At 44.9% G+C, this 21414-nt stretch overlaps 1 protein-coding gene across 4 annotated transcripts in view; it reads right to left on the reverse strand.

Moving 5' to 3' along the window:
* SIL1 (SIL1 nucleotide exchange factor) overlaps positions 1–21414 on the reverse strand; it is a 183711-nt gene that overhangs the window by 132603 nt on the left and 29694 nt on the right. For 3 of the 4 annotated variants that reach the window (XM_019740406.3, XM_074313593.2, XM_088798636.1), the window contains one exon: positions 5240–5352. In XM_019740406.3, coding sequence (XP_019595965.2) covers positions 5240–5314 — 75 coding nt within the window. In that variant the 5' untranslated portion in view covers positions 5315–5352. Of the gene's footprint in view, positions 1–5239; positions 5353–7738; positions 7882–21414 lie in introns of those variants that run through there. The other variant, XM_019740405.3, reaches the window with a different exon arrangement.

The raw sequence follows: 21414 nt of genomic DNA on the forward strand, positions 1-21414 counted from the left end.
CTCCCCTAATCATAGGTAAGTATATTTCATGGATTCCTCCTATGAACACAAACCTGTGCTAGGTACTTTACATAGATCTCATTTTAGTTCCTAACAATTCTAACTCTGCATGGGAGGTAACAATGCACCTCTTTCAAGCAGTGCCCCAGCTCCAGATAGGTACCCCCACCTGCCTGGATCCCTCAGGTCTGATCTTTAATTAGCTGTCAGAGGAAAGGTTAAGATGTTAAGGTGTTGGTGGATAACAATGTAAAGCCCCTCTAAGGATTTTTACATTTTAACAAGAAATAAAGGCATGAAACTCAAATGGCAGGATTTCAGATCTTGTTAAGGACCAGTAAGGAAAGTATCTTGAGCAAGAAGAGGCCCTCAAATCATGTCACAAATAATGAGAGGCATTGACTATATAGCATAATAGTTAAGAACTCAAGCTCTGCATCAAATAACAGAGCTTGATGTTCAAATAAAATTCAAATCCCAGTTTCTTGTGACTCTGGGAAAGTTACTTAACTTTCCAAGCCTCAGTCTCCCCATTTGTAGTGATAACAACATCTAACTCATATATTAGATGAAAAACTACCTTGTAAAGTATTTAGTACTTTACACAGTACACCACTAGCTCTGTGTACACGGTAGCTATTACTCTTGTAAAGGCAGTCATGGGTTCCAGTTTAGATGAGTCTGTGCTGTGACATCCAACAGAGACTACACAATATGGCATTGTTTAGGCAGATCAAGTTTGGGTTGTGGTCAAGTGTGCAGCCTAGCCCCTCAAACCTCTCCTATCTCTTCAACCTGATGTTTGCACAAATCTGAGCTCAAAAAAAAAACTAGGAACAGAAGAGAAGAAGTGCTTGTGAGACTAAAGAGCAGACAGACTGGCAGGAGGCACCCTACAATCTGAGGGCATGGGCATCAACCTTCTCCAGCTGAGTTTCTAAGGACAGGCTCTGTGTCAGTCTCTTTCACCACTGTATTCCCCAGGCCTAGCACAAGGCTTAGTTTGTAATCACAGAACAGAGGAAGGAAGGAATGCCGTACTCCCACAGGCAGGTATGTCTCTTGGAAGCCTTGGACTGAGGAAAGCCCACAGCAGCTGAGTCTGTTGGAAGCCAGGTACTAACCACACGTTCCAGAACAAAGACCACCTTGTCCACTGAGTACCAGGAGCCTGGGTGCTCCAAGGCCCAGCCCGTGATGGTCAGCCTCTGCCTGAAGCACCATACACTAGACTGTGGGGCTAGAAAAATGTTAGTAAAATTTACGTCAGAGGAGCATGGGTCAAATGCATCCCGTCCCTGGGCCAGGCAGGAAAGGATGCAAATGAGCAAGGTGGGCCAGATGGAAAGCAACAGGGAGTGATGGGACAGTGAAAACTGGGGCCCTCCTGCCTTGCCTGAGGAACGCAGCTGCTACTCAGCTGGTCCACCACTGCCATGAAGGCATTCAACTTGAAAACAGAAAACCAGATTTTTATGTGTAATGTTTTTATTTTTAGAACACTAAGAGGGCCAAACCAAGCGTCTATAAGCTTTAAATTGCAACTCTTACGTTAGCATATCTATTAGCCAGGTAACTCCCGGCAGGTGTGGCTATAAGCAAGCAACCAAATTCTCATCATCAAGAAAAGCAGAAAGAGGCAAGGGGAATGGTGATGATGAGAACGTGGCAGAAAGCCCTTCAAAATCCAGGCAGGGCTAGTATTCATTCTGATGACTAGGAGCTGGGAAAGCCTCTTTTTCTAGATTTCTCTAACAAGGTTAACAGAGTAGGTTTAAAAAGTAGGATTAGAAGGAGGCTAATGAACCACTGAGTCACATGCTTCAAGCCCTAAGAAGGCCAAACGCTTTTGCAACAATCCTGTCACTGCTCAAGATGTTTTATGAGTTTCCTCTTATCACCTTTGAACCAGATGTTAACATTTATAGCATACCTCAGTTTTTAATGGGGGTGATACAAAATTGGTGCTCCCCTGTCCGACCAGCTCACCCTGTTCACCAAATCCGGCTCCAAGTGACTTTGGACTGTTTGCCCAAATCACATCTGGCAAGCACTGAGGGCAGTTCGGTCATATGGACATACCATGACTTAGACAGTCAGTTCAAAAGGGAAATTCCATAAAAGGTTTTGAGGAAAAGCAACATCACGGGGATGAGGTTGTAATGATAATAGCAGCTACCATTTACTAAGCCCTTACTATTAGGTTGGTGCAAAGGTAATTGTAATTCAAAAGGTTAAAAAAAGTTGCAAAAACCACAATTACTTTTGTACCAACATAATATATGCCCAGCACTGGGCTAAAGTGCCTTGGAAGCCTCACCACTTGTCCGAGTTTCATCTGTGAAGCACATACTTTTACTCCCATTTTACAGTGGAGGATGCATATGGGGCCTGTGCAAATCACACTGGCGGGAAACAGAGCAGAAATTTAAGTCCAGGCCTGCCTGACTCCAACGTTCATGCATGATTTCTGACTCACTCCTGTGTTTCTGTTCTTAGTCACGTGTCCTAATGGTTGTGCCCTGGACACTGAAAGAATGAAGCAGGGCAATGAGATCACCTTAGCCCATCTACCAGCACGGCCCCCTTCCCAAGGGAAAGCTTTCACGGACCGGGTGAGAAACCACAGTCCCAAAGAAGGAACAAGCAAGACTAGTCTCTGTGCCTGGGCAGTGTCCTGAACCAAGAGGAGAGAGAAAGGCGGGCCAGCCCTTGATCACTTGTGAAGTGAATCCCATGCTTTGGTGCCCTCTCAGCTGGCTTCTCAGGGCTCCCTTCAATGCTGAATGCTCAGCAGTCTCTTCTCCCTGCCACCAATTTCCTCTCAACTGACTGGCAAGAAATCCCAGCGAAGGTGTTAGCTGACAGCAGCTGACCATGTCACACTTCCTTGTGCTTGTATCTGAATAAGAGATTCTTAAAGATCAAAGCCTTCAAGATCCAAGAGAATGAGTGAATCTCTAATGGTAGGTTGATAGACGATGTGACAGAGACAGACTGCCAGGGCAACATTTGGGGACAGGAGCGTGCCTGACTGAGCCCTAAATGAAACCCTGGAAGCAGCCACCCCCTTACTAAAAATAACAGCTGACACTTATTGACCATCATTGACCTTACTGCGCCAATCCCAACGCTAGGTGCTTTGTATCTATAATCACACTGAATCTATTCTAAAATCTTAAGAGGGAGGAACCAAGACTGTTTTAAAGATAAGGAAAGCAAGCTCAGAAATGGTCAAAATGCCAAAGTAGGTGGCAAAACGGGATTTACCAAAGGTCTGTGCTCCTTCCACTGGATTCCACTACCTCCCTCATTAATCACTACCTTTCTGAAGGCCAGTATGCCACACAATCACATCACTTTCGGGGTCCACACTGCTCCTAAGATGTGGCACCCCAGGGAGGTGCCATAGCAAGAGGCGGGAAGGGACGCTGGCTCCAGATCAAACCCCGATACACACAGCCAACCTTTCCTGGGTGGCCATTAACCTGCACAAATACCCTCTGGGAGGACCGGGCCAGGTCTCCAGGCTCTGAAGAAAGGACCATGAGCACCAGCACCTCCCCCACCGGCATTTTCACTGCTGTGAAGGTGGCTGGCTGCATAATGTGGATTTTAAATGCCATCAGGGCAGCAATTTTTATGGTATGAGAGAAAAGATGCTTCAACTCCTACTTCTGTTTAGCACATGATGAAAGATTATGACAAATGGATACAGCTTAGGAACAGACATAAGGATAAAAGCAGCTTCTGTTGATGAAAGTCAGTATTAACATTTTTCTGAGACTAGACTCAATAGAGCTAATATAAATGGGCCAGAATAATTATGACTCTGAAAGCTCATCTATTTGGTTGGACTATTATCCAAAAGGGACTTACTAACACACGGTCCTTAAGTAAATTCATCAGCACGCTTTTGTTAATTGTGCATCTGCTAAAGCTCATGATGGGGAGCCCCCAGATCCTCATGAGCTGCAGGTTGGGAGGGGACACAGTTTTGATCCCTTGAGGCACTTGGGTGCTTTTCTGGGCCAGGCTATGCCAAACACAACCCCAGCCTTCATGCTGCGGCTGGACGATCCCATACATAGGGGCCAATGGGATCTTATTCGCATTGTCCTTGAAGAAGAGGCCAAAAAACCAGCACCAACAAGATATTAGTCAGAGAACATTAAAAGTTCAAAAGGATTCACGACTCTTAACTGTACATTCTCTCCTGCTCCACAAAGTGGGGGGAAAGGCAGAGAGAAAACAAATGACTTCAGAGAGAAAGTGGAAGTTTGCCATGAGCCAGAGGTGAACCTCGCTGAGCTGCATTGTTATTAAATTCATCACAATTGTCATTTGCATTTCAAGGCTCTCCAGCTCCAAAGCCTCCAGCACTTTAGCCAACATTTAGTGGGAGCCCCTGGGGTTGGGGAAGGTGGCCAGGGGAGGGTAAAGCTGTCAGAGCTGACAGTCAAGGCTCCTCAAGGGAGGGTGGAGAGAGGGCACTGGGAGCTGGTCAAGGGCAGACTGTTGCTGGGCAGGCCAGGGAAACAGGGCCAGGCGCCTTAGCATGTGCAGCTGGGCCAAGGGCAGAACGTTCTCGGGCATTCTGCTCCTGCTGTGGCAAAGACAGAAATCCTAAGCAATGAAGTCTAGGTTAAAGCAGAGAGGCCTGGAAAGAACAAGGAGAAAAGGACAGAGGAAACGAGGATACAGAGATATGGATAGACTGAGAAAGCACAAAGAAGAGGGGAGCAGAGGAAGAAACAGTCCTACTGGGTGCTCACCACAGGCAGCCAGCTCCTGGGGAGAATCCTGACTTTCCCAGCTCTGCCACAAGCTGGCTGTAGGATTGTGGCCGAGTCACTTAATGCCTCTGAACCTTAGTGCCTTCCTTCTCAAAATGAGGATAACAATTGTAGCTGTCTACTTCATAGTGTTGTGGGGGGATTAAATAAAATACATATAAAGCACTTAATAACAATGTTTAGTACATGGTAAGCTTATTATTCTTCTTAAATAACAACATCATCATCATCATACTTTCCCCAAAGAGAAACTGCACCATGAGCTTTAAACAGAGGCCAGAAGATTCAGGGATAGAGGGGAAGAAGTACAGAGACTCTGCCCGAGCACTGGCCAGAGTCCTGTAAGAAAATCAAAAGCTCAGCGCACCCCCACAGCAGCCCTGGTGGCGTGGAGGCTTTCTTGGAACCAATCGGGATCCGTCTCCTTGTGATAAGATACTTACTGCGTTCTGATGACTGAGGCAGAAGGTGAAGCAGGAGGCCCCCAGCAGCCCGAGCAGCAGGCCCAGAGGAGCCATCCTAGATGGGGACAGGCCCTGGCGAGGCACAGGGAGACCTATCGAATGTAAACACAGAAAACAGAAGGTCAATGGGAAGCTGGGGCCTGATCCCCCAGCACTGTGATTCCCACCATGGCACTTCCTCAATGGATGTCAGACACTTCCCACATAGAGGTATCATAGGTCTTCTCCCACAGGGGTAGATCAATCTGAAGTCAGCCTCCATCTCCCTTAAGGACTCTAGCCAGCCAAGGCGAGATATGCCTTTGTTGGAACTGAGTCAATCAGGACTCCTCCCTGAGCTGTAACAGCCCTGGTCCCTTCCTTCCTCATTATCAACTTGTTACCAAGTTATGTAGAGTGGTATTAGCTATGGTAAGGAGAAAGGAAACGAACCATTTGATTTGTGTGTGGACAGACACGGGTCCAAATCTGCATAAGCCTTTACAGCCATTCACTTCTAAACCATACCCACTGTTATACCTGAAGACAGATGCCATTAGCATCCCCTAAACCAGCAGAGTTCAATATTCCCAAACCACAAGCCTTTCGAATCACTTTTCAAACAGCCAAAGAAACCAAAGTACAGGTCCTAGTAGCTGTTAAAATTAAAATGATGCATGAAAAGATATCCCACGTTCATGGACTGGATTTAATATTAAGATGACAATACTACAAAAGCAATATGCAAATTCAACGCAATCCTTATCAAAATCCCAATGGCTTTTTTTTTTTTTTTAACAGAAATTGAGAAGCCTATCCTAAAATACATATGGAATTTCAAGGGACCAGAGCAGCCAAAAAAAATCTTGAAAAAAGAACCAATTTGGAGGGCTTTACTTCCGGATTTCAAAACTCACTACAAAGCTAGCGCAATCAAAACAGTGTGGCACTGGCATATAGACAGACATATAGACCAATGGGATAGAATTCAGAGCCCAGAAATAATCACATATACGGTCAATTATTTTCAACAAGGGTGCTAACATCATTCAATGAGGAAAGGACAGTCTCTCCAACAAATTGTTCTGGGACAACTGGATATCCACATACAAAGAATGAAGTGGACCCTTCCCTTACACAATAAACAAAAAAGTAACTCAAAATGGACCAAAGACCTAAATTTCAGAGCTAAAACTCTTATAAGAAAACATAGGGGAAATCTTAATAACCTTGGATTTGGCAATACTTTCTTAAATATGACACCAAAAGCATAGGCGATAAAAAGAAAAATAGATAAATTGAACTCCATCACAATTAAAACACTTTTGCACATCAAAGGATAATATCAAGAGAATGAAAAGACAACCCACAAAATGGGAGAAAAATATTTGCAAGTCACATATCTGATAAGGGTTTAATATCCAGAATATATAAACAACTCCAATCGCTCAACATCAAAAAGACAAGCAACCCAAATTAAAAATGGACAAAGGACTTTCTCCAAAATGATACACAATGCCAATAGGGATGCGAAAAGATTCTCAACATCATTAATCATTAAGGAAATGTAAATCAAAACCACAATGAGTTAATGCTTTCAACCTGCTACAATGTCTATAACTAAACAAAGAAACAAAAAACAGAATAACAAATGTTAACAAGGATACAGAAAAACTGGGACCCTTGGACAGTTGCTGGTGGGCCCATAAAATGGTGCAGCTGCTGGGGGACACGTTGGTGTTTCCTCAAAAAGCTAAACATAGAATTACGATAGGATCCAGCAGTTCCACTCGTGTGTGTGTGTGTGTGTGTGTGTGTGTGTGTGTGTATTTTTTTTTCACCCAAAAAATCTGAAAACAGTGACCAAAACAGATACTTCCATGTGAATGTTTATAGCAGCATTATTCACAATAGCCAAAAGGTGGAAATAACCCAAGTATCCATCAACAGATGAGTGTGTTTTTAATGTGGTATATACATACAATGGAATATTATACAGTCATAGAAAGAATGAAATGCTGATACCTGCTTCAACATGAATGAACCTTGAAAACATTACACCAAGTTAAATAAGGTAGACATAAAAGGACAAATATCATATGACTGTACTTAACTGAAATGTCTAGAATAGGCACATTCAGAGAGACAGAAAGACTACAGGTTACCAGGGGAGTTACTGGGTACAGAGTTTCTGTTTGGAGTGGTGAAAACATTTTGGTCAGTAAACCAGAGCAGAAGTCAAGAGAACTTAGTCCAAATTGGCAAATGATACAGGAAAGACCGGCAAAAAGAAAAACAAAATAAAAGACACCCCACCACCACCATCAACCACCAAAAAAAAGCCTTAGAAAAATTCAGAACATGTCAGTATTAGCCCAGACCTGTATAAAAAGTTTGTGTTGATCACTCAGCCCCAATACACCTCATTAAGCAATTTACTCAATAGAGGCTTAACTGAATTAATTATGGGGGAACATCTCTTAAGAGCATGGAGTTTACCTTTTCTCTTTCCTGTTCCTGCCACACTCCTCCGTGTTCCACCTCAAGAAACAGGTCCTGTGCCATGAATGCAGTGGGACCGAAAGCCTCGCTTAAACCCACTCTCAGAAGTTACTGCCCTCGTGCCCAGCCCACACCTTCTCAGGGCAGACAGAAACTTTCCCTAAGGACATCTGGAAACACGAAGAAAAACAGCCCTGCTGGACCAGCACTGTGCTAAAAAAGCACAGCCAAATGGAAAAGCAAAGGCTTGGGAGCTATAAATAGCTGCTACACTCACCCAGCAGCAAAAGCCTTTGCTTTCTGCCAGCTTCTCCCCTCTTCTTTTTTGTCGACAAAATGGAACGGCTGAGTGCCACATGAGCTTCCCCCAGCAACCTGGCTCCCTGGGGCACCAATCACACTGAAAGCCAGGGAGTGAGTTCACAGCACAGCACTGGGGTCTGGACAGGTGCCTGGCCATGCCTGGCTGTGAGGGGGGTGGAAGGCCAGGCTGGGTGAGTGAAGATGAACAAGGGGCAGAGGCTGCCACATCAGGAGTGAGAAGGCTGGAAAGGGAGATGGGTCCCAAGATTCCTTCCTTATCCCTGCAGCCTTGGCTGTGGGGAAAAGGAGAATCAAAAATGAAGTGGGGAACTCAGCATTATCAAGACAACATACAATAAGTGAGAACAAAGATTATCCCCCAAAGCCACAGATTTCCCTTCCCCTACACGAGAGCATTCGTGTGTACATGCATGACACACACAGTTAGATGCACCCTCCTGAGAGCCAGAGATAAACACGGAACTGGCGCTGGAGAAAAAGATGAAGAGACAAATGAGAATGAAGAAGTCAAGGGCAAAGAAGACAAACGAACAGGAGAAGCAGGCCCAAAAGGGATGGAGGAAGAAGAGGCTGGGGTAGGTGAGGCATGAACAGCAGCCTCCCCACTTCCTGAAGTGGAAAGGGGAGAGGGATGGCGAGAGAAATGGCAGCTCCCACAGGGCTTCCAGCACCACTGTCTCCTGCACACACATCAATGCCTTTAGAAGCATTTTCTGCCAATACAAAGGATGAGAGATCGATTCGCAAATGGATCCTTCATCTCTCCCCAGTAATTCTACATAGGCTGCACACCTGACCAATTCACTGCCTCCATCTACTTTTTCCATGAAACAGGGAGAGCACATGCAGGGCGGAAAGGTGTGTAGGGAGAGACCCTGGAGAAGTGAGGCAAGGAGAAAGGTGTGAGACAGTTTTCCAGGCTTTGCCAGGCTACTCGGAGAACAAGTGCAAGCTCTGCAGCAAGCAGGCGTGGGTATGGTATCCTCTTAGGGCCTGGCCGGCAGCCATGTCATCTAGTCTTGGTTCTTATTCAAGATGTCGTGGGTGGAGAGCATGCAGGCACAGTTTTCCCTGGGCTTTGTGCTGAAGCTGCGGGAAAGAGGGGAAAGAGGAAGTGGTACACAGCTATGTTCTGCCAGGATGGCCCACCATCTCAAGCAGGGACCTAGGCAGCAGCAGCAAAAGAAAACCTCAGACGCTGACATAAGTAAAGCCGAAGTCATGCCACCCCATGGAGGCACAGGTTGGCACACTCAGCCTGAGGTGAGCGCCCTCCCCAAACCACTTAGCACCCAATGACCCTGGGTTCACCGGATCGCCTGCCCCGGGACACGCTGCAGAACAAACCTTCGCATCACCCTCGGCTCTCAGTGGAGGACAGACTCCATCTTTACATTTCTAGTCTTCCTGTGACTTAAAATACCATCGCTCCATGCAGGAAAGGGGGACACAGCTCAGCATTCCACCAGGAACGCTTTCCTTAGGTATCCTGGGCTTTGAGACGTCAGAAATAATAAGGTACTTGAGATGCCCATTTTCCCACCAAAACTGGCCACATGGAGGCTGTGCCTCTACTTAAACAGAGGCTGGAGGCTCTCGGCAATGTGTAGGGCCAGCTTACTGCAGCCCGGAGAAGATGCTTGGAGCACAGGTGAAAAGGGGCCCCTGGACTGGATAGCCTGGCCTCGCTGGCACCTCATGCCCTGCACTCAATTCAGACAGGAATGGGGGAGAGTATTGGGCCCTGTGCGAGTACGACATCCTCCCATAACTTTGTCTTCTCTTAAGGCAGAAAAGGACGGCAGGAAGCCAACAAAGGAAGGAGGAATGGGACCGCTGGATCTCTGGAAGCTTCTGACATGGCTGGCAGGCCCCATGGACAGTGGCTGCTCTCCAGTCGCAGGGCCAGAGCACAGGGAGAACAGGAAATGGTCACAAGTGTCCTCAGCAGCCTGGGTCAGAGCTCTTAAACTCCATCGTATAAAATGCTCACATTCTTAATCTACAGTGTATGTCCAAGTATTTGCTTCCCCAACTCTTTGGGAAAAAGTGAAAGGGCAAGAATTCCTACCTTCATCTTATAAGGAGGAAACTGAAGCAAAGAGATAAAAATATTGGGTAGAAAATGTAGTACATAAAGAGTCAGACAGACCTAAGGCCAACTCTTGGCTCTTGCTGCCAATTCCTAGCTATGTGATCTTGCATACCACCTTCACTAGACCTGTTCCTTCCCTTATAAAATGGGTATAATAAGAGTTCCTACTTCAAAGAGTGTTAGGGAGGATTAAATAAAACAATGCGTAGCAAGTACTTGGTACAGCAGCGGGCACGTAGCTATCGCGCCGTCATTAGAGCACAGATGGCTTTCCCTTGGACCCACAGGCAGTTGGGGCCAGGCCAGGCAACCTGGAACAAGTCTCCAGAGCTCCTGCCTCCTGTAGACTCTACTTACCCTCTAGCTGACCCCACACCTCCAACTTCAAGACCAAAGCCTTTTGTTGGGTATCTACCCCCAGCAGGTGAAGGAAACAGATGTTAGAGAATAACCCCACAGATAAAAATTGGAGCGTCCCAAGCCAGTTTTCTGCTGAGCCCCAAGGCAGACCCAGCCCCCTCAGTGCTTTTCCTGGCATACTCGTCCGAGTGTCCAGAGAGCCAGGCCACCATCATGTAAAACTACCAGCTGCAGGAACAACTGTAAAAGAATCTTCTGCTTTACAAACTGAAGGTTAGAAAATGAGCTCTTCCCAGACACACAGTCATTACTATTTATGGGCTGCACAGACTCATACAAACACACACACACACACACACAGTCACTCACCTCTACACAAACAGAAGATCACTGCCTAATTTGAGCTGGCAAATATGAAGCTGAAGAAACAATACAAAGAGGACACTGAAAGGACAGCCCTGACAAGAGAGAACAATGTACCAAGGCTTAGGAAAAGAAATAGATTTTTAAAGAATCATTTGAAGGACAAGAGAAATAAGTTTGGAGTAGTCAGGCAAACAAGCTTTCTCCCCCTCAAGACATACTAAACAGAAAGTCAGAAAGTAGACAACAATTAAGTGAAAAGAGCCTTTGAACAGCAAAAGCAATGTGGCTTCCAACCACCCAGCCCCTAACTGGCTGCAAGGCTGGACTTGGAGCATCCGTTAGACACTGACCATTGACGTCATGGGAACAGGACCTGCCCCAAATATTGATGCCATGCCTCGGGCCCAGCAAATGGGAACTGCCCTCCATAAACCCAAGGCGCCCAAGAAGTCGTTAGAGGACGCTGCTGGAGGGTAGAAGGTTCACAGCAAACCCAAGCCTCTACCTGACCCCAGAGCTCCAAAGCCAAACCCCACTTGTGCAGCCTATAAGGGAGAGCCCAAGAGAGGCCTTTCCAGTGGCAGCACAGGGGCAAGTGCTGGCCCCACCAGAGACCACACGGAGCCAAGAAGGGCTCCGCAGGCCCGGCTAGGACTAGTAGTCGCCTTAGAAGGAGGGCAACACAGGGCGGGGTCAGACAGGGAGGTAGCATGCCTGACCCCTTCTCAATATTCTGCACCCTAAAAGGGGAGGACGTGACCAATCTGATCCCTACCCTAGTAGGGAAGAGAACAGATCTTCAAGAACGTAGCTAAGCGTATTAGCAAAACCTGCAGCCTCAGAGACAAAGACAGTGGCTCCAGCTAAAAGGAATCAAGTGACAGGCAGAGCGACTGAATAAAAGTGAGCCCAGCCTGGCCCTCTCCAGACCTATCCTACTCAGCCACAGCCTTCAAAGAATCTGAACGCTGGAAAGGAGCCTAAAACTCAATCTTCATCTGGACTGCTAAAGATCCAGAAGACACAGCAGGCATTCAATATCTATCTACATACAGAATAACCAGAGTTCAGTGCTTTTACGCACAGAGCTTGTCAGTGGATCCAGGAAGGCTCTGGCAACTTCATAACTGTTGAAGACAAAGAGGCAGAGACGGCCGGTGCAGGACAAGAATTTTGGTGCCATCAGCACAGAGGTAATAACCGAGGCTACAAGAATAGAATCCCTGTCTTAGAGAGGAATCTTGGAGAGAAAGGAACGATGGGCCAAGAATAGTCTTAAAGTCAAGGCTGGAAGTTAGGAAAAGAAAGAGGAACAAACAAGGGAACCAGACGAGGCACATCAAGAATCGTGCAGAATCACACAGGTCAAGAGAGGAGAGAATCCTGAGAAAATCAAGCTATTGGCAACATGTCAAGACATCACTGGGAATGAGAATGAGAAAACCCACTGGATTTGGCGATGAGGCAGCCAGAGGGGCCTCACAAGAGGGCACTCGTATAAAGTAAGCGGCATGAGTGGAGAACACTTGGAAAGGTTGAGTGGGTCCACCGAAGTTGAGAAATTTGGAGCTACTTCTCTAAATTCAATTTTTTCAACATTTTCACTAGAGTCTTAACAATAACAGAAAGAAAACTGACTCCAGTGGCCCTACTGAGGGATTCTCTGATGCCATACGGTAGGTTCCTATAATGGTGTAGAGCTGTCTCCCTCAACAAACACATCCTCGGGCTGGACCTGGGACACTCACAGCCGCAGAGCGAGGGGGCAGGGAAGCAAACTCTACAGGAACAAACTCCCATCAGACACAACTTATCTGAGCTCTCAGCCATGCCTCAGGCTGCGCAGAAGCTTTCGTCCTTACACTTTGTAGAGTTGCAGTAATCATAATTGTAGCACTTGGAGTGAGGGATGGAGAGAAATACTCCAGGGACACCCAGTTCCCCCAGTATTCAAATGCACTATCTGGGAAGCCCAGGGGAAGGTAAATTCTGTCAAATAATTATAATCAACATTTATAGAGCACTTTTCTATGTTCCAAGCACCGTTCTAAGCTCATTCACTCTTCTCAACAATCCTTTGACGTACCGGTAACTCTAATATGCTGCTCATTTTGCGCATGAGGGGACTGAAATTCAGAGAGGTTAAGTAACTTGCCCAAGTGCACGCAGCCAGAGAATGGCAGAGTCAGGATTCAAAGCCAGTTGGGCCCCAGAACATGTGCTTTTTCCACAGACAATGCTGCCTTTCCACTGATCTACGAAATCAGCCACAGAAACTGGACTCATTTTATTTGTTCTGCAACAGTGTGAATAAAAAGGCACACATTTTGTGTCAGGAGAAAGAAATGTAAATGAGCCTACTGGGGCCCTCTTGTGGAGACCCAGCTCAACCCCATGCACATTTCTGCACATCACACACGCACATGACGCTCACACATGTTGATTACTGAGTGCTCTCGGCACAGCCCAGCCCACAGCAGAGGTGCAGATATTCAAGAGGAAGAATGCCTTTGGCTCAACTTGCAGCGAGGTCACTGGCACCCTGTGTGGCTTGACCTCTTCCCCTCCCACCACTCAGGCTTCTCAAATGTACAAGAAGCAAAGGCACCCTTGCTCGCCCTCACAGAGCCCAGCACCATGCACTCCCCTCATATAAACCCAACTGTCTGGCAAGAAGTCAGCAGACAGGAGGGGAGAACTATATTGGGTAAAAGTTGGCCAAGATGATCTCCAAGCTCATTTCCAACTAGTCTATGATCCTGATCCCACTCCCCATCCAGGACGCATGTAGGACAGGATTAGTTCTACACAGCAGCTGAAAAAAATGGAGCCCAAAAAGTGAATGGGGCTCACCTAAGCATGCCAGCAACAGACCAGGTGAGTTACAGAAACACCCCAGACCTGGTCAATGTACTTTCCACTAGGCCCTAGACTCAAGCTCCTGGCAGGCAGTGGGCAAGGTGACATATTTTTTTTTTTTTTAATTGGGGAATATTGGAAAACAGTGTGTTTTTCTAGGACCCATCAGCTCCACCTCAAGTCGTTGTTTTCAATCTAGTTATGGAGGGCGCAGCTCACTGGCCCATGTGGGGATCCAACCGGTGACCTTGGTATTATGAGCACTGCACTGTAACCATTGAGCCAACTGGTCACCCCAACCTACTCTTTATACTGGCTCCTTGAACCTGCCTGAGCTCCTGAAAGTGACAGACCTGTGTCTGAGGATAACAGCCAAGGTTACCAGAAGCTCCACTCTACACCGTCTCCACTCCAGTGAATGAAAAGAATGTGGATTTTGACCCAAGTCTCCCCGACTAGTTGTAGGACTTCGGGCTAGCTGCTTAACCTCTCCAAGTTTCAATTCTGAAAGGGGACCTGACAGTAACTATTTTATAGGATGGTTGTCAGTTATTAAATGAGATGATATGAAGCATATAGCACAGTGCTTGGCACAAAAGAGAGTTCAAGAAGCTTGCAGCTCTCACTACTATTCGAGAAAAAACTGAGCAAAGGACAGGATAAACAAAAGCAGCAGGGGCTTCACCCCCATGTAGAACTGTCTTCTGTTCTGACAATCCAGCCTCTCCTTGGCCCCCAGCTTCCCTGAGCCACAGGTCTGCCCACACACCTAAACCACACTCTGGTGGCTAACAGGCATTTCCTTGAAACCTTTAGGTGTTACTGGCTGGCTCTGCATCAGTGCCCACTGAAGAACAGCCACTTCGGAATGAGAACAGCCACTTCAGAGCCCAGCTTCCTGGTGACTCAGGCCTGTCTCCAAATTCCTGCTGCTGCTTTCCGACCTCTATGAGGGAGTAGGGAGGGCGGGGGCAGCTGGGGCAGACCGAGACTGCTTAGACTACCCTAGACGGCATCGGCTGGCGTCCAGGGAGTAAGAGGAAGGGCCCGTGGGCTTTCTTCTTCCCTCCCCTTTCCAAATAACTGGATCTCCCGGTAGTAGGCACAGTGGACTTTCTCTATAGCCGGCTTCCAAAGAATACCAGGGACTTTCACACGCTCATCCACACTCCCCAGTCAGCGTTCGTCATTCCTTTCCCCTGCTGTCTCCAAGCTTCCAGAGAAGGTCAGGGCCTCTTAATGGGACGATTACAAGGAGGAAAGTGTGATTTCCAGCCTATCTTCCCAACAGACTATCTGCAAATCAGTACGCATACCAACACTTATTCTGCCAGCCACTCTGGCACTTTGGATTATAAGCACTCAGCATTCACACTCTAGAGACAGGTACTTCAGGAAGATATTTTAGTATGAGCCTCGGTCCCGAGCCCACTGGGCACCATACTATGGAACAGAACATACAAAAGAGACTGTCACCGCCCTCGGGCGGTTGATGTCCTATTCACAGTGAGTGGACAGCATGGCCTTCCATAGCTGAGTCTCAGGCAGTACAACATTAAAAAGAAAGTCTCAGACAGTACAATCTTAAGGAATATGTCATGAGAAATGGATACTGTTCTGGGCAACTTGAGACACAAGTTTGTCTTTGAAATGATGAGATGGGCAACAGTTAGGGTGCTCCTTAAACCAACTGAAGAGGCCCAAGAAAACAGCATTTACTTACAGAAACACTGAGCAGCAGCATGAAGACAGGTCACCAAGCTCAGGACTCGCGACTACCGTGTTGCCATTGATTATGTCTTCCAGGTAAGTCAGCAACTAACACGTCATATTTTATTTTTAACACGCCTGAGAGTCCAAGACTATTTATAATCCCAGATCCTTAAAAACTTAAAAGGACGATGATTTTTAAATGTACACATGTACATACGTGGGCAGAAACACAAAAATCAGATGCTTCTCAAAGCAGCTCTGGGAGCCATAACTCACGGCTTTCACAATCCTACCTAACACCCTGAGAAAATCTGGGCACCTTCTCTGAGAGATGGTGGGAGGCTGGGTAGGTAGCCAAGAAACAAAGAAACCTAAACTCAGCACTTGGCAGGACAATGAAGGAGCAGAGAATTTTAAATGCATTGTTTCTGACTCTAAATATGTCTACATTTATTACCAATTTGGGATCAGAAACCGCATTTAGTTCTGCCGTGACCACGCACTAAAAATATTAAGCAGAGTATCGCCTAGGAAACGGCCGTCCTCCCTGCTGTGGCAGCCCCACTTCGAAGCTGACTCTGCACGCTCCCAGGGCTCCTCATCCTGGGCTTCGCTGAAAGCTCAGTTCTGAGAACTGCCACGGTCCTGCCAAGGCCTTGCTTGTTTCACAGCAGCAACAGGATCCAGGACCAGACTACACCACCTCCCATCGTCTCCAAGGCTGTTAGTGGTCAGTGACCTTCCATTTCACAGGCCTGTGATAACCAGAACCCACCTGAGCGGGCGCACTCAAAAAGTATCTGGTGATTGAATAAAATCAACAACCTAAAAAGAGGGCATCCAGAACACAATGGAAAATGATGTTGTCATTAAAATCGGTGAAATACGGACTGTGGTGATACATGAAAACAGGTCCATAAAATATTGTTGAGCAGAAGCAGAACATAATGGCTCTCATATATACGAATTACTAGTTTGAAAAACAGCGTGTGTGGCCACCTCTATGATCAGATACGAAGTTAGAATTATGGAAAACTGCTCAATGGAGTCTCTCTTCCTGAAATGCTTGATATATGAGAAAACACTTCAAATTAATATTATTCTCAACTTAGAACCAGCTCCCGTGTCTGCTGGGATGCCTCAGAGGCCTTGCTCTTATTTGGCAACCCCAAAACAGACTGTCCATCCATCAGCCCAAAGAAAGAGAGAGCACAAGAGCTACAATCTTACCAAGTTGACACTTTTGCCAGGGCAGCTTCCAGGCTGCATCAACACTATGATTGGCCAAGACAGGAGTATAGGGACAAAAAAGTATGAAAAAGTTGACATGACCCAGCTTCAAGGCCAGAGCTCCAAATAGGTACTCCCATGCCACACAGCCCAGGGTCTACTACTGTGTTTCCCCCAAACTAAGACGGGGTCTTATATTAAGTTTTGCTCCAAAAGACGCATTAGGGCTTATGTTCAGGGGATGTCACCCTGAAAAATAATGCTAGGGCTTATTTTCCAGTTATGTCTTATTTTCAGGGAAACACGGTAGCCAGCAAAATGCCTGTTAAGAAGGGTAGCAGCATACCAATCCTCCTCAAACTTCCAAAAAAATAGAACAAAAGGGAACACTTCCTAATTCATTCTGTGAGACTAGAATTATTGATACCAAAGCAAGACAAGGGCACTACAAAAAAACTACAGACCCATAACTCTTATGAATATACATACAAAACTTCTCAACATGAAAATCAAATTCAGTAGCATATTAAAAGGATTATACAACATGATCAAGTGTGATTTATCCCAGGAATACAAGAGTGGTCCAACCCATGAAAATTAATCCATTTAATACACTACATTGATAGAATAAAGGAAAAAAAAACACATGATCATCTCAATTGATACAGAAAAAGCACTTGACAAAATCCAATATCCTTTCATGATAAAAACATTCAATAAACGAGGAATAGAATTTTTTTAACATAATTAAAGATCATATATAAAGAACCCACAGCTAACATCATACTTAAGGTGAAAGACTGAAAGTTTTTACCCTATGATCAGAAACAACACAAGAATGCCTGCTTTTGCCACTTACGTTCAACATAACACTGGAAGTTTTAGCCAGAGCAATTAGGCAAGAAAAAGACATAAAAGGCATTCATATTGGAAAGGAAGAAACAAAACTATCTCTTTTCACAGATGGCATGATATTATATGTAGAAAACCCTAAAGAATCTATCTTTTTTTAAAAAGTTGTTAGAGCTAATAAACAAATTAAGCAAAGTTGCAGATACAAAATCAACATTCAAAAATCAGTTGAATCTCTATACACTAGTAACAAACAGTCCAAAAAGGAAATTAAGAAAACAATTCCATTTAAAATAGCATCAAAAAGAACAAAATAATTGGAAATAAATTTAACAAAGGAAGACTTTAACCAAGGTGAAAGATTTGTACACTGAAAATTACAAAACATTGCTAAAAGAAATTAAAGACCTAAATAAACAGAAAGACATTCTGGTTCATGGATTGGAAGACAATATTATTAAGATGACAACACTATCCAAAGCAATATACAGATTCAATGCAATCTCTGCCAAAATCCCAACAGCATTTTTCACAATAATGGAAAAACACATCCTAAAATTCATACGAAATTTCAAGGGAACCTGAATACTCAAAACAATCTTGAAGAAGAACAAAACTGAAAGAGTCACGTCCCAATTTCAAAATTTTACCACAAAGCTACAGTAATCAAAACAGCATGGTGTTGACATAAGAATAAACATACATTCTCACATCTACAGTCAACTGATTTTTAACAAGGGTGCATTGACCAAAAACGGGCCAAAGACCTAAATTTAACAGCTAAAACCATAAAATTCTTGGAAGAACACATAAGGGCAAAATTTTATGTCCTTGGATTGGGCAACAGTTTCTTAAATATCACACTAAAAAGCACAGGAGACAAAAGAAAAAAACAGATAAATTGGACTTCATCAAAATTTACCAACTTTTGGGCCTCACAGGACACTAGCAAGAGAGTGAAAAAGACAACCCACAGAACTGGAGAAAATATTTGCAAATCACATATCTGATAAGGGTTTAATATACAGGATATATAAATAATTCCTACAACTCAACAACAAAAAGACAAGCAACTCAATTTAAAAATGGGCAAAGGACTTGAACAGTCATTTCTCCAAAGAACATATACAAATGGCAATAAGCAACATGAAATGATGATCAATAGCATTAGTCATTATGGAAATGCAAATCAAAGCCACAATGAGATACCATTTGATACCTAGTAGGATGGCTAAAATTAAAAATAAAAAGAACAGAAAATAACAAGTGTAAGTAAAGATGTGGAAAATTGGTACACTGCTAGTGGGTATGTAAAATGGTGCAGCCACTGTGGTAAAGTTTGGCAGCTGTTTAAAAAGCCAAATATATAATCATCACATGACCCAGCAATTCCACTCCCAGGTACATACCCAAATATTTGAAAACGATGGCTCAAACAGGCATTTGCATGTGAATGCTCACAGTGACCAAATAGGTGGAAACAATCTAAGTATCCATCAATAGAGGAATACTTTCTTTAAATATATTTTTAATGTGGCATATACATTAAAATGGAATATTCAGTCATAAAAGGAATGAAGTTCTGATGCATGTGCTACAATATGGATGAACTTTGAAAACATTATGCTAAGTGAAATAAGCCAGACACAAAAGGACAAATATCGTATAATTCCACTTATAAGAGATATCTAGAATAAGCAAATTCATAGAGACAAAAGTAGATTAGAGGTAAGCAGGGAGTGGGGACGTTATTAGGAAGGAAGGTAATGGGAAGTTACTGCTTAACAGGTTCCAAGTTTCTGTTTGGGGTGATGAAAAAGTTTTAGAAGTAGATAGTGATAACTGTTGCATTAACATTGTGAATGTAATTAATACCACAGAATTGTACACTTAAAAATGGTTTAAATGACAAATTGTATGCTATGTATATTTTACCACACTAAAAAATATAAGATGGCCTATGAATTGGCAATTGCTGAAACTAGAAAATGGGCACAAGTACATTAATTATATTGGTCTTGCCTCTAAAAATTTAAGAAACAGGGCTGGCCAGGTGGCTCAGGCAGTTAGAGCTCCATGCTCCTGACTCGGAAGGCTGCCGGTTCGATTCCCACATGGGCCAGTGGGCTCTCAACCACAAGGCTGCAGGTTCAACTCCTCAAGTCCCGCAAGGGATGGTGGGCTCTGCCCCCTGCAACTAAGATTGAACACGGCACCTTGAGCTGAGCTGCCTCCCAGATGGCTCAGTTGGTTGGAGCGTGGGCTCTCAACCACAAGGTCGCCAGTTCAATTCCTTGACTCCCACAAGGGATGGTGGGCTGCTCCCCCTGCAACTAGCAACGGCAACTGGACCTGGAGCTGAGCTGCGCCCTCTACAACTAAGATTGAAAGGACAACAACTTGACTTGGAAAAAAAGTCTGGAAGTACACACTGTACCCCAATAAAGTCCTGTTCCCCTTCTCCAATAAAATCTTAAAACAAAAATATTTAAGAAACAAAAAATGGTATTTTATGTAGTTTTTTTGGTAGATATTTTTTGTCAAGGTAAAGAAGTCCCCTTATATTTCTAAACAACTAAAATATTTTATCATGAATGGGTGTTAAATTTCTTCACATGTGTTTTCTATATCTTCTAAGATGATCATATAGTTTTCCCTCTAGCCTATTAATGTAGCAAATTTTATGCATAGATTTTCTGTGAAACCACCCTTACATTCCTGGGATAAGCCCAACTTGGTCAGATGATCACTTTTATATCCTGCTAGGTTTGACTTGCCATATTTTGTTGGTCCTCCGTGTACTTCCATAATTTTCTGTGCAGCTATCGAAAGGCACACTAACTGTACTGTAAATATGGACTCCCTGAGGGCAAGGACTCCTTCCTCCTCCACTCCTCCACTGTTCCTTCCCTAGCTAGTGCAGGGTCTAGGACAGAGCAGGCACTCAATGAAAGCACGGGTGATAAATAAGTAAGTGAATGAATGGGTCGGTGGAGAGATGAAGAGGTGAGCTGACGAACATCTTAATCCACAACAGTGACCGTCACTGTGACAGGTGGGCAGAGCAGTTTTTCAGGTAGGGAGACCTTACAGAGGTTTGCCAACCAGTCCATAGAATCCACGTCTCTGCTGATGGGCAACTCAGCTTGTCTGCAGCTCTTTAAGCGGAACCTAGCCCTGAACTTGCATCTCCTCACTTTCCCTCATTACCCAACCAACATTCCACAGCTCAGTGCCTGCTTTCACCCAAAAGGATGGAGCCCTCATATGGAAGCACACCCAAAAGTTTACATCCTGTGCTGGGATTGAGGGGAATGTGGCATTAGTGTCAAACTTGAAGTGTTCTCCCAAGCTCAGAGTTTATTCCCAACAATCAAAATGGCCTCGTCCCCCCTGATTGGCACAGCAAGAGCCCATCTATTAACAACTCACTGCATCAGCAGTACAGAGTGCAATCAGCAAGGGAAACAGCTGAACGACTTCAGCAGCTGTAAATTATGTTTTCTCTCTTCCTCCTCCTCCAAGTCCACGTTCAACTGTGCCCCCCGCCTCCACACTGAACTTGGGTTTGTCAAGTACATATGTCAACTGCAGTAACCAAACTGGAGTTCAAGAAGCAATATTAAAAAGCACTCATTAACTGATCTTTAAATACCTTTGTTTAATGTCAACAAAAACCATACTTTAACTTTAAATAGCCCCTAGTCTATTAGTTGCTTAATTAAATTCCTTAAGATCCGTGGACACTGGCACAGCGCACCCTTCCCTGGGAGCCGTGCCCAGGCCCTGGCCTCACAGGCTGTGGAAGGGGAGGAGCCCGTGGCCCTGGGGAAGTCCCAGGAGAGCCTCGTTTTCTTCCAGAGTCTCCTAATGA

The sequence above is a fragment of the Rhinolophus sinicus genome, chromosome 5 (genome assembly GCF_057876585.1).
Source record: "Rhinolophus sinicus isolate RSI-liver-muscle chromosome 5, RSI-T2T, whole genome shotgun sequence".
Taxonomy (NCBI): domain Eukaryota; kingdom Metazoa; phylum Chordata; class Mammalia; order Chiroptera; family Rhinolophidae; genus Rhinolophus; species Rhinolophus sinicus.